General features: G+C 34.3%; 1 protein-coding gene and 1 long non-coding RNA gene across 7 annotated transcripts in view; one reads left to right on the top strand and one right to left on the bottom strand.

The window, feature by feature from the left end:
• Window positions 1–1,002: 1,002 nt before the first annotated feature.
• Window positions 1,003–2,536, bottom strand: LOC141397662 (uncharacterized). The gene is made up of 3 exons (XR_012411470.1): window positions 2,469–2,536; window positions 1,296–2,299; window positions 1,003–1,159 (listed from the first exon to the last, which is right to left on the bottom strand). It is a non-coding gene; the product is annotated as an uncharacterized lncRNA (long non-coding RNA).
• A 114-nt stretch (window positions 2,537–2,650) lies between these two features.
• LOC141399570 (uncharacterized) overlaps window positions 2,651–11,622 on the top strand; it is a 36,986-nt gene continuing 28,014 nt past the window's right edge. For 3 of the 6 annotated variants that reach the window (XR_012411872.1, XM_073978574.1, XM_073978571.1), the window contains exon 1: window positions 2,651–3,234. Coding sequence is in view for 3 of the 6 variants with exons in the window: in XM_073978574.1 (XP_073834675.1) it covers window positions 3,103–3,234 (132 nt within the window). In the remaining 3 variants the exon portion in view is untranslated. Of the gene's footprint in view, window positions 3,235–3,285; window positions 5,022–11,622 lie in introns of those variants that run through there. The other 3 variants (XR_012411873.1, XM_073978572.1, XR_012411874.1) reach the window with 3 other exon arrangements.

Below are 11,622 nucleotides of genomic sequence, written 5' to 3'. Positions count from 1 at the left end.
TGCGAACTACAAATCAGGGATACACTAGTCTGGATATTTCTAGTAGAGTGAATGAAATTAAACATCGTACACAATGGTGAGGGCATCCCAGTTTTTATAACTTTGTAAAACAATAGCAGGTTTCGCTGATCAACATATTGGATATTTTACTATTGGATTATTTGAAAACGCAAAATAAATGAATTTGAAGACATTAAAAATATAATTTTCTCATTATAAGTTAATGCCAAGAAAGTTCTCCTTGAAATTGAATGATCCTTTTTAATATTATTTTAACCGGAACGCTAAAAAATCTGATAGAAAAATCCAAACTATAACCAAAGAAGGCTTTATAATAATGGGGGTTAGTGAGTTTACTGGGTTAATATTAATTATGCTATGCTATGTAGAAATGTTTACAGCATAACAGAGCACAGCAATCGTTTTTCGATTTCATGACTATGCTATGTGCTATGCTACTTTTATGTTCGTAGCATAGCACAGCAACAGTTTTCGTTTTTGTTTTTGAAAACAGCACAGCATAGCAATAGCATTCGTTTTTGATTTTGATGACTATGCTATGCTATGTGCTGTGAAGATTTCAAAAGCACAGCATAGACCTTGTGCTATGCTACGTTTATGTTCGCAGCATAGCACAGCAACAGTTTTCGATTTTGTTTTTGAAAACAGCACAGTATAGCAATAGCACTCGTTTTTATTTTTGATGCTGTGGCTATGTGCTATGCTGCGTCACTTTCACAGCACCAGCATAGACCTTGTGCTGTGCTGCGAAAAACTAGTAGCAAATTCAAACACTGGTTTAAATCATTCATTAATTCAAGTTGGATGTGTATATATATTTATAAAACTGCACTATCATTTATAAGACATTTGTCTTGTTGCGCAGACATTAAATATATATATATATATATATATATATATATATATATATATATATATACATATATATATATATATATATATATATATATATATATATATATATATAAATAAATAAATATTTCGTTGCTTTTTTTGGTGCATTTCCCGCTAAAAAAATAACATCATGAGGAGGAAGCCTGACTTTCTTTTCTGGATAACCTCACTTAATAAACCTTTACGTAAAGCTTTCATTAGCAACCAGTGATCCTAAATAGGAAAAAAGTAGTATCGTAAAATTCTGAAAGAAGAGAAAATTTGTTGTTAGCCTTGCAATTTGGAAAAAGTAAGAACATATTAAGAGATTTTTCAAGAGATTAATAGCCTTTAAGGCAAACTAAGATAAGTTTTCCACTCCTCTTTATTTGTTCCTTTACCTTTCCATATTTGAATATCGTGTTTTTCTCGTCATCTCGTCTTCACATGTTTACACCATAAAAGCCTTGGACTTCCAGCTCTGCGTGCACCGCCATGCAATTCGTATTTATACGCTTTTTTGTCGGGTTCTTCGTTTCTCCTTCTTATGATATTGCCTCTTAATGAGTTCCGGGTATCAGTTAGTGTCATCATACATAGCCTAATGGCGGCATTAACAAATTCCATTGGTATTAACCCATTATTTAATCTACCATGGGCTTTAGTCGTTCACACAATATCCCTGACACGCAGTATTATCTCCTTTCTTGTGGATGGGACGCCCACGTTCCTATCATCGTGGTATCTGTGGTATCTTCGTCGTCTTCCCTAGTATTGAATATCAACAGTTGGGAAAAATGTTCTTTCCATATCCTGAGCACACTATCTATTACCAAATTACCTTGCTGGTCTCTACAGGAGGATGTGCCTGTACCAAAGCCATCAGTTTGGTGATTCACTCTTTGGTAGAATTTTTGCACTTCGTTCTGGCTCCTGTACATCTCGATTTTCTATTTCTCTCTTTTATCTTCTGTTCTATTCCCTGGCTTCCAATCTCGTGCGTTACGCGTTGCTACTTATTTTAGAGTAGCCCTATATGCCGAATTTTTCTTTTCGGTAGGATTTCTGGTCATACCATGGTTTCTTTGGCGGAAATTTTTGGTATCCAAGTATAAATTTTGTGGCTGTTTGCATGGAGTGAGCAAAATTTTGCCACTGTGTAGATGTGTTATCGGAACGAGGAGTGTCTTCATTAATGAATTAGACCAGTTGAATGGAATATACTGCGGCTATCTGTTGTGATTGCAGCTTACCGATGTGCAGCTTTCGTGTTGTGTCTGTTCGTACTTTCTTTGCTACGTTTAATCGGCTATGTGCCATTGCTGCGACAAGGTGGTGGTCCGAGTCTATGATTGCTCCCAGGAACGATCGTACATCCACACGCTCGATGAATGTCGTATTGATTCTTGGAATCCAATGTAAAAAGAACTCAATATTTGGTTTGTCTTTTTACGTACTGAACTTTACTGAACATTTTTTCTTCAGTAAAGTTTTGACAATTGTATAATTGAAATGTTGCTAAACATTACTGAAGAAACAATGTTCAGTAAAGTTCAGTACGTAAAAGGACAAACCTATTGTTTCTGATTTCGTACGAAACAGTAAAAAATCTTATTGATCCCGTACAACAGTAAATCTGAATTCATTACGCACGCATATTTGCTAGCCATGAACGAAGTCTCTGAAATTCATGACCACTTGCCATTTATGGACCTGGCATTAAAACAATTACCAAGCATTAAAGTAATCAATTTTAGTTGCACTTTCGTGTGTTTGAATGTCGGCATTCTCTCGCACACACATATTCGTATACATTTGGTCGCGTATACGAGATATCGTTAAAATAAATTGCTTACAACACTTTTATGGATCATGATTGAGTTGTCATATTTTATCGCCACAAATGACTACTTTGCAATGACGATCAACTTCGTCATCATGGTTAACAACAAACTGCACGACTCCTTGGCAAGTTGATGGCACCACAACATGCAACGTGCACACGTGAATCCACTGCTTACATGTGAAGGATCATTTTCAAAATGACTTTATTGGTGAGTGAGCATCGTACACATTCGCTGCAACAATCACTTCAACCGCTTCAAAAGCAAATAAACAGCGGAACAATTTCAGATGTCTGCAAGAGGCGACTATTCCGGTGAGCTCAAAGGAGACCGCCACCTGTAAGTGTTTGCATTCATTTCATTTATGTGGAAACAAATAAAGACATCAGAGGTAGGTAGGTGTAAGTGGAACAGCACAAGGCAAGACCTTTTTGGCATGACTACCTGTTCATACACAACGTTCCCAGGTGATAATATGGCCGCCATTTCCGTAATGGTAAGTAATTGTTGTTGTTTGTTGCTAACGAATTATGGTAATCGTTTTAAGGTATTCTACCATGACTGATCGATATGAAATCCTGACACTGGACACAATAAAGAAGGGTTTGATGGCAAAATTGGGTATACAGTTAGTCAACTATATTATTGCAAACGATGAATTTTTAAAAATTTAGATGTTTAATTAGGAATTACTGCAAGAAATTCATTCAATAATGTTGGGCTTTTTGTAAATATCTGTTGATTTACCTGTTAATGACAACATCAAGCCAATAAATACAGAAATCGGTTGGAAATAATAGCAACAACGGCCAAAAGGGATAGGTACCTGGTTTTTGCGGTGTCAACTAAATAAATGCAAAATGAATGAATGTGCAATAAAATCGTGGGATTTTGCCCGCGATTTTTTCCAATGAAGGATTTTTATGATTTTTATAGTATGTGGACATGTAGATCCATAATTTTTGATCATAAATTCATTTTTGTGTGTATAACATAGACAGTACAATCAGAAAAAGAGAAAGTCAGGTAAACGGTTTCGGAAAATATGCTACATTTGGTCTATTCCAGTTGTAATAATGGTAAATCCGAATGAGAAATCCTTAAAGTCACCCCTCGTAAGCTGAGAAGTGTATACAACATAATATACCGCACCGAGAAAGAAGTCAGGCTCAAACTGAAGTCGTTACACGGCTGGCCCAAAATAGTATCACACGAATTGACAGGAGAATGATTAAAGAAATTGACGAAAGAGCTCAAAGCAGCACCAGAAAATTGACTTTTTTAAATAAAAATGATTTTAAACTAAGTGTGTTACATGGAATAGACAGAAAAGTGCTACATAATAACAAGCACTCATCACGAGTGACTAGGTAAAAACCATTGCTCTCCCACAGCACAATATATAGGAACGATTCAGACTTGTTACAGACAACGTTTCACGCCATCTTTAGTATCGGCATGACGATATATTTTCTGATGAGACTAAAATTATGCTGTACTATCACGATGCGTCTCAAAAAGTGTTGCGAAAACCCCTTACAGCCATGGAAAACCAGAATTTAATACATACCGTAAATTTCGGAAAACTGTCATTTATGGTATGGGGTTGTATACCAAGCAGTGACGTTGGTAACATCCAGATTTTGGAGGAAATAATGACAGAGGAAGTTTATTTAGATGTTTCAAAACATGATTTAGCCAAAAGAGCCAAGAAATTTAGGCCTGTTGGCCCTGAAAATTCAAACAAATTGCAATATAAGTACTTCCAAGACAACGCTCCTAAGCATAAATCTAATTTATGTAAGACTTGGTTGTTATACAACTGTACCAAAGCCATTTACACCTAGTTCCAATGTCTAGATATTAACCCCATCGACAACTCAGGTGTACCCAGAAGGAAAACGTTGGGAACAGGCCGCCCACTAACCTGGGGGACTAAATAAAATGTAATAAAGAAGAATGGCAAAAAATACCATTGGAGTATGACATTCCGAAACTTATTTATTAAATTCAGATAGGTTTACAAACTGTTTTTGATGTCAAAGCTGCGCATACGAAATATTAGAACCAACTTTTCGAAAAATACCGTGAAAGACTGAAAAGTTGTGAATTTTGCAATTCTTTAGTTGACAGTGCAAATAATGAGTTGTTCTCATTTTTGTTAATTTTAAGAAAATGTTTAGTGAAATTTAGCTACTTTTTATTTTTTTATATTAATAAACATCTGTAAGAATTGTACTGTTAACAAAAATATTAAAAATGATATTTATTTATACCAATAAAATGATGTTTTATTTTAAATTTTGTAATAATTTTGGTTTTGCAATTATTAAGTTGACTAACTGTATTTCGAAACCAAAAGATATGCTAAAGAATTGGTGATTGAAAGCCTTTAGTATTTCTATATTCAAAAAATAATAAGAATCAGAATTAGAGTTGTAAAATCTAGTTCATTTGAAAGATCTAGTTCAATAGCTCAGCTCTTTTAACTGAACTAGTTCGGTAATCTAGTTCATAGTTCACTATCCAGTTCAATCATTCGGATCAGCATCATTCACGGGCAGTGATGCCAAATTTGCCGATTAATCGGCATTTTGACTAGTTTTAATACAAAAAACAAAAATGCCGATTTGACGATTTTTATCCCTAAAATGCCGATTTTTTGCTATGGCAACTTTTTACAAAAAATCTGAAAGACAACTATACACAAATCTATCACCTTATTATAGTACATTTATATATCACCGAATTCAATAAAGCCACTGGGTTTTAAATGTCAACTCCATTGTGCATACGCCAAATATATCCTCATAATGAAGATTAACACGAAAAAAATATAATATAAACAGACTATTAATTAACCTCTTAAAACTACATTTGTATTAGTTTTGTTTAAAGGGTCTCAGCTAGTCGTGCAGCTGAAAAACATAACTTTTTTTTTGATTTTTTTTTTCAAAAAATGCATCAGTCTTTTTAACAGAAATTGCACATTTTTGTTGAAAAATATTGCATAGTTTTGTGGCAAACGGCCATCTACGAGAGACTGTTTGTAAAAAAGCGTCTTGCGGTGATCGCTCTATCTCTCAAACGATTAGACGGATCATCACATATCTATTGGCTTATTAAATACCTAATTATCTTGCCTTTAGACGACGGAATTTAAAAATATTAATTTGTTAAAAATGGGTAGTTTGTTTGGCCAAAAAATCGTTCAAAATTTTAAAAAATCGCTTCTTAAAGAAAATATTGTTATGTACTTGATAAAATAGTATAAATAGTGGTGTTGTACTCAATAAGCCCACTATTAATATTGGTGTTGTACTCAATAAGCTCACAAAAATAAATGATGATCGGTACAGTCCTTCTCTACCTATAGTGAACACCGCTTTTTTAAAAAACAGTGTTTCGTAGGTGGTCGTTTGTCACAAAACTGTTTTGAATTATGAATAGGAAATTGTTTTCTTTACTAAACATTTAATTTTTTAACTTATATAGTAGTAATTTGATCTGAAATACAAGTTATTGTATTTGCTTTTGTATTTTTTGACGATTTGAAATACTAATTTGCCGATTTGTCGATTTTGGCTCCCGAAAATTGACGATTTTCGACCAAACTTATCTGGCATCACTGTTCACGGGCTCTTATCATTCGCTTGACGAAAACACACACACACATACACCAAATAGGAACAAACATTAGAATAGTATAATTAAACTATAAAAATATTACATTTACATTTTTGGTGTTTCTTTGGAAAAGCGGAAAAGTGAGTGTGATTCTCATTCATATGAGAATACTAGACACTTAAAGAGTTCGGTTTTTCGCTAAAAAGGCATCATTTCAAAAACTGAGAAGCCAATTGATAATTCCCTTCGCCGGGATGAAATCATGATATTGGTAGCGATCAGTAAAATTTTGCAACACTGTCAGTTCGTTTTGAAAAACATTACTCTCTGTAATAGAGAGTAACGATGAAGTTTAAGCCGTTGGGGGTAACACTCCAGACTTAAAAACAATCAAATGAGATTGAAACTTCAACCAAAAACAAAACAACAACAAAAACAGCGAATGGCACGCGTCGGGGAGCTTTGTTTAAAAATAAAAACAAAACTCCAACAACAACCTCACAGGCAACTGTGTTGGTGTTCTTTTCAACTCACAGAATTCGAAGAATTCTTAGTTGATACGTGCTGACATGTTGCAAAATATTTTGATTTTGGTGTTTCTTTGGAAAAGCCGAAAAGTGAGTGCGATTCTCATTCATATGAGAATACTAGACACTTAAAGAGTTCGGTTTTGCGCTAAAAAGGCATCATTTCAAAAACTGAGAAGCCAATTGATAATTCCCTTCGCCGGGATGAAATCATAATATTGGTAGCGATCAGTAAAATTTTGCAACACTGTCAGTTCGTTTTGAAAAACATTACTCTCTGTAATAGAGAGTAATGATGAAGTTTAAGCCATTGGGGTAACACTCCAGACCAGGGATGGAAAATTCAGTACAATAGTACTTTTTTCAGTACCATTTCACTATAAAAAGTACCGAAGTACCCCCGCGGCCAATTCAGTACCATTTCACATACTATAGTCCCACACATTGACAAATTTTATGTGAAACTAAAAATGAAAAATTCACACTTTGCTTCCAAGATTGAGACTTTTATATAAGCAATTTGCTAGAAAATTTAAACATCTGGATGAATGTACCTTCATATTAGAAATATACCAACATTTGGACCAATATTGATAATTTTCTTCGTGAAGTTCTTGCACCAATTGAGAATCCGAAATACTACAGTGGACTTATCATTTAAAAGTCTTCACATCGAGCGGTATCGTAGTACCTTCCAATCTGATAACCTGCAACACCTCTTCTATGGGGGACATAATTAGTATCATCCTAGGAGTAATTAAAACTTCTGTACCAAATTAAAAAGCTCTATCTTATATTGCGAGCTGTATCTTTAATTTAGCCCTTCGTTGGACACCGATATTGTTTGTCACATTCGTAACACATGAGTCTGGCCAGACCCATGTAATAAATATAAATTTTTTAGTAAACTTAATTAATATTTTCGTATAAAAAGTTGTAGAATATGTTTTAAGGATCCTAATCTTACATATATAATCGTTATTTGTCAAAAAAACATACCGAAAAACACTAAATTTAATTAATTTTATCAAGGTAGTAAAAACGGACATATGCCTATGGAGTAAAAATTCTTACTTTTCTTGTCTCTATGCTCGAAAATCCTATTTATATATAACTTCAATGCACTATATTTTATTTTGGGGTATTACTCTGAATGAATAGGGTCTATTTTATAACTTTACAGCTTATTGCAGTGCAATAACGATAATATCAATAGGTAAATGAGGGCATATGTCCTAAGGACTTTCTTCTAATTCATATGGAGAATCCTATATTTGAACCATTCCACTCCACAAAAAGAGCATAAAGGCTTTGTAATGGGTTTTATTTGTCCAGTTATGTGTAAAATTGTCTAAAATAAATGTGTAACCCTATTTCCAAGGGATTTTTTCAGGTTGTGGTACGTACACTGATTTCAAACCCATCTCCTACTTTTGCGACCTTTTTACGTGCAATTTCGAAGACATGGTAGGGTGAAATGCGACAAATTTCATAAAATGGTATTCATTCTGTCAAATAATTTAGAAAAAAAAACAATTTTAAGAAAAACTTTGGAAATTTTTCAATAAAAAATAGGTGGGGTCTGGCCAGACTCATGTGTTACGAATGTGATATGTATGTCAAAAAATCCTTGTAGCTCCTTTTCTGGTGATCCTTTTGACTTCACGTTTCTTTCGTTGGAAAGGTAAGAAAATTTCATGAAGCTACCTGAAATCTCAGGTCCATAGCTTTATTTTAACCCAGTTTAAAATGCAAAATAAAATGAAAAAGGCCTGGCTAGACTCAGGTGTCCAACGGAGGGTTAACAGATGCTTTTATACTTTATAGGGTCTCCGAATATTCCGATGTGTTACAAACGGAATGACAAAATTAATAATATCATAACCTTTTGCAACATTCTCCTGATTTCATAGATATAAGCAGTTGTTGTTGTTTTTTACTGAATAGAAAGTTTTAATTTTTTCTTAAAAATACAATAAAAAGTACCTTTTTAATGAAAAAAGTACAATTTTAGTACTTTTTGAAATTTTTAATTTTCCATCCCTGCTCCAGACTTAAAAACAATCAAATGAGATTGAAACTTCAACCAAAAACAAAGCAAACAAAAAACAGCGAATGGCACGCGTAGGGGAACTTTGTTTAAAAATAAAAACAAAACTCCAACAACAACCTCACAGGCAACTGTGTTGGTGTTCTTTTCAACTCACAGAATTCGAAGAATTCTTAGTTGATACGTGCTGACACGTTGCAACATATTTTGATTTTGGTGTTTCTTTGGAAAAGCCGAAAAGTGAGTGTGATTCTCATTCATATGAGAATACTAGACACTTAAAGAGTTCGGTTTTTCGCTAAAAAGGCATCATTTCAAAAACTGAGAAGCCAATTGATAATTCCCTTCGCCGGGATGAAATCATGATATTGGTAGCGATCAGTAAAATTTTGCAACACTGTCAGTTCTTTTTGAAAAACATTACTCTCTGTAATAGAGAGTAATGATGAAGTTTAAGCCGTTGGGGGTAACACTCCAGACTTAAAAACAATCAAATAAGATTGAAACTTCAACCAAAAACAAAACAAACAAAAAACAGCGAATGGCACGCGTCGGGGAGCTTTGTTTAAAAATAAAAACAAAACTCCAACAACAACCTCACAGGCAACTGTGTTGGTGTTCTTTTCAACTCACAGAATTCGAAGAATTCTTAGTTGATACGTGCTGACATGTTGCAAAATATTTTGATTTTGGTGTTTCTTTGGAAAAGCAGAAAAGTGAGTGTGATTCTCATTCATATGAGAGTACTAGACACTTAAAGAGTTCGGTTTTTCGCTAAAAAGGCATCATTTCAAAAACTGAGAAGCCAATTGATAATTCCCTTCGCCGGGATGAAATCATGATATTGGTAGCGATCAGTAAAATTTTGCAACACTGTCAGTTCGTTTTGAAAAACATTACTCTCTGTAATAAGAGTAATGATGAAGTTTAAGCCGTTGGGGGTAACACTCCAGACTTAAAAACAATCAAATGAGATTGAAACTTCAACCAAAAACAAAACAAACAAAAAACAGCGAATGGCACGCGTCGGGGAGCTTTGTTTAGAAATAAAAACAAAACTCCAACAACAACCTCACAGGCAACTGTGTTGCTGTTCTTTTCAACTCACAGAATTCGAAGAATTCTTAGTTGATACGTGCTGACATGTTGCAAAATATTTTGATTTTGGTGTTTCTTTGGAAAAGCCGAAAAGTGAGTGCGATTCTCATTCATATGAGAATACTAGACACTTAAAGAGTTCGGTTTTGCGCTAAAAAGGCATCATTTCAAAAACTGAGAAGCCAATTGATAATTCCTTCGCCGGGATGAAATCATAATATTGGTAGCGATCAGTAAAATTTTGCAACACTGTCAGTTCGTTTTGAAAAACATTACTCTCTGTAATAGAGAGTAATGATGAAGTTTAAGCCATTGGGGTAACACTCCAGATTTAAAAACAATCAAATGAGATTGAAACTTCAACCAAAAACAAAACAAACAAAAAACAGCGAATGGCACGCGTCGGGGAGCTTTGTTTAGAAATAAAAACAAAACTCCAACAACAACCTCACAGGCAACTGTGTTGGTGTTCTTTTCAACTCACAGAATTCGAAGAATTCTTAGTTGATACGTGCTGACATGTTGCAAAATATTTTGATTTTGGTGTTTCTTTGGAAAAGCAGAAAAGTGAGTGTGATTCTCATTCATATGAGAGTACTAGACACTTAAAAAGTTCGGTTTTTCGCTAAAAAGGCATCATTTCAAAAACTGAGAAGCCAATTGATAATTCCCTTCGCCGGGATGAAATCATGATATTGGTAGCGATCAGTAAAATTTTGCAACACTGTCAGTTCGTTTTGAAAAACATTACTCTCTGTAATAAGAGTAATGATGAAGTTTAAGCCGTTGGGGGTAACACTCCAGACTTAAAAACAATCAAATGAGATTGAAACTTCAACCAAAAACAAAACAAACAAAAAACAGCGAATGGCACGCGTCGGGGAGCTTTGTTTAGAAATAAAAACAAAACTCCAACAACAACCTCACAGGCAACTGTGTTGCTGTTCTTTTCAACTCACAGAATTCGAAGAATTCTTAGTTGATACGTGCTGACATGTTGCAAAATATTTTGATTTTGGTGTTTCTTTGGAAAAGCCGAAAAGTGAGTGCGATTCTCATTCATATGAGAATACTAGACACTTAAAGAGTTCGGTTTTGCGCTAAAAAGGCATCATTTCAAAAACTGAGAAGCCAATTGATAATTCCTTCGCCGGGATGAAATCATAATATTGGTAGCGATCAGTAAAATTTTGCAACACTGTCAGTTCGTTTTGAAAAACATTACTCTCTGTAATAGAGAGTAATGATGAAGTTTAAGCCATTGGGGTAACACTCCAGATTTAAAAACAATCAAATGAGATTGAAACTTCAACCAAAAACAAAACAAACAAAAAACAGCGAATGGCACGCGTCGGGGAGCTTTGTTTAGAAATAAAAACAAAACTCCAACAACAACCTCACAGGCAACTGTGTTGGTGTTCTTTTCAACTCACAGAATTCGAAGAATTCTTAGTTGATACGTGCTGACATGTTGCAAAATATTTTGATTTTGGTGTTTCTTTGGAAAAGCCGAAAAGTGAGTGTGATTCTCATTCATATGAGAATACTAGACACTTAAAGAGTTCGGTTTTTCGCTAAATAA

This window comes from Musca autumnalis, unplaced genomic scaffold, assembly GCF_047663935.1.
Source record: "Musca autumnalis isolate F117 unplaced genomic scaffold, ASM4766393v1 scaffold_3, whole genome shotgun sequence".
NCBI classification, from domain to species: Eukaryota; Metazoa; Arthropoda; class Insecta; order Diptera; family Muscidae; genus Musca; species Musca autumnalis.
This window is presented reverse-complemented; position numbering and strand designations above follow the sequence as displayed.